The following is a 4,224-nucleotide window of genomic DNA, read 5'->3' as shown; positions in this document are numbered from 1 at the left end:
CGAATCTTGCGGCACATGCATGAAGTATTAAATATAGACGAAAAAAAACTAATTGTGCAGTTTGGTTGGAAATCGCGAGACGAATGTTTTAAAACTAATTAGTCCATGATTAGCCATAAGTGCTACAGTAATTATTATGCACTAATGACGAATTAATTAGGCTTAATAAATTCGTCTCGTGGTTTTCAGACGAGCTATATAATTAGTTTTTTTATTAGTATCCAAAAACCTCTTCTGATATTTTCGAAACCTCCAATGTAACATAAAAAAAAATTTCATTTCACTAACTCAACCCAGCCAAAGCCTATAAATAAATGCCCCCACAACATCCTCCACCTTGGTCTGGCTGGTGGCGTCAAAGAATCTCCTCTCCATCTCTGGCACCGCATCAACTCAATCTCAGTCACTCCCCGACACGCGCACGAGCTCCACTCCACCCGCACCCAACCCAAGGCCACTGCCATGGACGCGGGCGGGCCACCGCCGCCGCTGTTCCTCCTGGCCGCGGCGACGACCCTGCTGGCCGCCGCGGCGCTGGGGTGGCTGCTGCTCCTGGCCGGCGGGCGGGCGGCGGCGTCGGCGGGGCGGCGGCGGCGGTCCGCGTCGGCGGCGGCGCGGCTGCCGCCGGGCAGCACGGGGCTGCCGCTCATCGGGGAGACGCTGCGCCTCATCGCGGCCTACAGGACGCCGAACCCGGAGCCGTTCATCGACGAGCGCGTGGCGCGGCACGGCAGCGGGGTGTTCACCACGCACGTCTTCGGCGAGCGCACCGTCTTCTCCGCCGACCCGGCCTTCAACCGCCTCCTGCTGGCCGCCGAGGGCCGCGCCGTCAGCTGCAGCTACCCGTCCTCCATCGCCACGCTGCTCGGCCCGCGCTCGCTGCTCCTCACCGCCGGGCCCGCGCACAAGCGCCTCCACTCGCTCACGCTCACCCGCCTGGGCCGTCCGGCCTCGCCGCCGCTGCTGGCGCACATCGACCGCCTCGTCCTCGCCACCATGCGGGACTGGGGCCGCCCCGGCGCCCCCGCCGTCCGCCTCCTCGACGAGGCCAAGAAGATCACCTTCAACCTCACCGTCTGGCAGCTCGTCAGCATCGAGCCCGGGCCATGGACCGAGAGCGTCCGCCGCGAGTACGTCAAGCTCGTCGACGGCTTCTTCTCCATCCCCTTCCCCTTCGCCTACCTCCTCCCTTTCACCGCCTACGGCCAGGCCCTCAAGGTGCTCAAACCCGTCTGCCTTCCTTCTTCTCCCCATTTTTTTCTCCCCTACTAGTATATATGCAACATTGCATTCGCGAATTGATATAAAGATGCATTTTTTTGTTCGATTCAGGCGAGGAAGAAGGTGGCCGGAGCTCTTCGGGAGGTGGTAAGGAAGAGGATGGACGAGAAGGCGGAGACCGGTGGCGCCAGTAAAAATGGGGAGGATGAGGAGAAGAGGGAGAAGAAGGACATGGTGGAGGAGCTTCTCGAAGCAGAGGGTGGGAGCTTCTCCGTGGAGGAGATGGTGGATTTCTGCCTGTCTCTGCTGGTGGCCGGCTACGAGACCACCTCCGTGCTCATGACGCTCGCCGTCAAGTTCCTCACCGAGACGCCCACTGCACTGGCGCAGCTGAAGGTATATATCACTAAGAATCATCAATCATGAGAGATTTGTTTGGCAATTAGAAATTCTTCTGTGTTGGAATGTTCGGTGGTAGTAGCACAAATCCTTGTGCACGTGTGGGTGGTGGAGGTGGTAGGGACTGCCAACAGTTGAATTGGCTTGGACATTGGGGAGGATACGTCAACTGATTTCGTAATATGACATTATAGTTTAAGTAGAGTACCTTAACCTGTCATACATCAATACTACTCGATGGTCTTCTTGTCCAAAAGAAAGTCTGGTGGCCGCCCGGATTCTGTTTTTAGGTGGAATTCTAGTACAATTTTTTAGTTCATCTGTCAGTTTTGTTTATTGCAAAGTTGTTGCTACTACACCCAATTTGCTTGATTCTCTATAAGCATCCTGCAATAGGTGCTGATGTGATGTTGTCTATTTCCTTGAACCTTGTCCAAGAATGAATCTGCTACGCACACAACTCCTACTGAATTATTCCTGGGCCATCTTTTCTTATTTGTGCATAAATAAAAGCGCTTTATTCCTTCTCATCCACCTCTGTACTTGGAAGGATTCCAAGGCTATCCAAATGAACAAGCAGAAAGTGAGAATAGTAGCAACATCATAGCGAGACTGGATCTGAATTTTAAGCCACCTTATGGAATCTTTATTTATTTTCAGTTACATAATCGTGCGTTGTGGTCCAAATGTTATTCTGCTTTAGAACATGTGAAATTTATTCCAGATATTTGCTGAATTTATTTACAGGAAGAGCATGACAATATCAGAGGCATAAAAGGCAAGGACCAACCTCTGGAATGGATCGATTACAAGTCGATGCCATTTACACAATGTGTAAGCAGTATGGAGTCCCTGTTTTATTTCTTCAAATCACCTTCTTGCTCTACCATGGGAAAGGCAAAATGCCATCTAGCTGTTTCATTTTTTGCAATAAACTTATCTCTCTTGAAAAGAACATTTGAGCACAGTCGGATATTCCAATTTTTGCAGGTGATAAGTGAAACACTGCGTGTGGCTAACTTAATTAGCGGGGTGTTCAGGCGTGCAAACACTGATATTCATTTTAAAGGTTATTTCTATAGAAACTATCTTTATTAAAGGTTATTTCTGTAGAAACTATCTTTAAGTCTTCCAAGTTTTTACCAGCTGAGATATTCATTCGTTCTTTAATAACATTCTGTTTTGTTCATTAGATTACGTTATTCCAAAGGGCTGCAAAATATTCGCTTCGTTCCGAGCTGTGCACCTTAACCTCGAACACTACGAGAATGCTCGGACCTTTGACCCTTGGAGATGGCAGGTACTTCATATGGCCTTCAGAATATTGCTATGCTGTTCTACATATTCTCTGTTATGTGCTTGCCTTGGATTACTCTATTCCTTCCTCAATCTAAAATAAGCACACTTTCTATTACATATGGCTTATGATCGAAAGCAAGATATTTGGCTTAGATAACTCTATTCCTCAATCCAAAACAAACACACTTTCTGCTATATATGGCTTACGATCAAAAGCAAGATATTAGGCATGCTGAGTTGCTTATACGTGAAACAATTTCTATAAAAGATACAGACACGCAGAACAATTCATGGCTCCCATTGCATGTGCAGAGCAAGAATAAGGTTCAGAACACGGAAGGGGCCAGTCTATTCACTCCCTTCGGCGGCGGACCTCGTCTGTGCCCAGGCTACGAGCTTGCCCGGGTGGTGGTTTCTGTTTTCCTCCACCATCTCGTGACGCGCTTTAGGTAACCCCATCCTTATCTTTGCATTCCGTGCACTCCATATCCTACCGCCATAGATAGGGTGGAGTAGACATTATCTTGAGGTGGAGTTTCAGCTCGCCTGTGTGCTCGAAACTGGGTGGATGTCACTCACTCACTCACTCACACTGATCGAATTGAATTGTGCGTCTTGACCAATGAACAATGTGCAGCTGGGAAGAAGCTGAGGAGGACAGGATTGTCTTCTTCCCCACCACCCGGACCCTCAAAGGATACCCCATCAACCTGCGGCGGCGACCGGATTATGATGATTTCTGACCTCATGTTAGTTCCCAGTTGTTTGTTACCCTTATCTTCTTCGGAGGAAGGCAAGGCTAAGCATAGATAAGAAAGATGTCGTCGCTAGTAGTTAGTGTGATTTCTCTCGCTCACTCTGTTCCTATCTCTCTTTCTCTCTGTTTTCTCTTGGCCTGTAACTTGGTGCGGGACAGCAGCCAGCAAACTCGTTTTGCTTGTAAAATGAGACCCCGAAAAAAACTGTTATGAAACGCGTCCTGGTTACAGTTACAGAGAGCAAGCATGCATTTTACTCTGCTTCTGCTGTATGTGTACCACTGTCACTCCTATGGCTGTACTGTACTGTAACTGTCAATCGTGCTGTGGCTGTACTGCAACCAATTCGGTGGTGGTGGGGGCAAGATGCATACCATACCATTGATCTATCGGCAATGCGAAGTGTCTTTGTCAAGCGCGTCAGCGTCGTACGAGAACTACTAACTGTTGTGTTAGTCTGTAACACAAGCATCTCCGTAGATTAGAATGAGATGGGGATCACAGTGTGGTGGAGAGGGACCGTGTGCTCTGTTCTGTTCCGTTGCAG

The 4,224-nt window shown here is 49.2% G+C and overlaps 1 protein-coding gene across 1 annotated transcript; it reads left to right on the top strand.

Annotated features, from left to right (window-relative positions):
* Positions 1 to 360: 360 nt before the first annotated feature.
* On the top strand, positions 361 to 3,933 carry LOC136481435 (cytochrome P450 90A4-like). Its single transcript, XM_066478780.1, has 7 exons — positions 361 to 1,218; positions 1,333 to 1,617; positions 2,368 to 2,454; positions 2,611 to 2,689; positions 2,814 to 2,920; positions 3,232 to 3,368; positions 3,557 to 3,933. Exons 1-7 carry the CDS (start codon positions 463 to 465, stop codon positions 3,660 to 3,662), a joined length of 1,557 nt encoding a protein of 518 aa, XP_066334877.1. The 5' UTR covers positions 361 to 462; the 3' UTR covers positions 3,663 to 3,933.
* Positions 3,934 to 4,224: the final 291 nt, after the last annotated feature.

Source organism: Miscanthus floridulus, chromosome 9 (genome assembly GCF_019320115.1).
Source record: "Miscanthus floridulus cultivar M001 chromosome 9, ASM1932011v1, whole genome shotgun sequence".
NCBI classification, from domain to species: domain Eukaryota; kingdom Viridiplantae; phylum Streptophyta; class Magnoliopsida; order Poales; family Poaceae; genus Miscanthus; species Miscanthus floridulus.
This window is presented reverse-complemented; position numbering and strand designations above follow the sequence as displayed.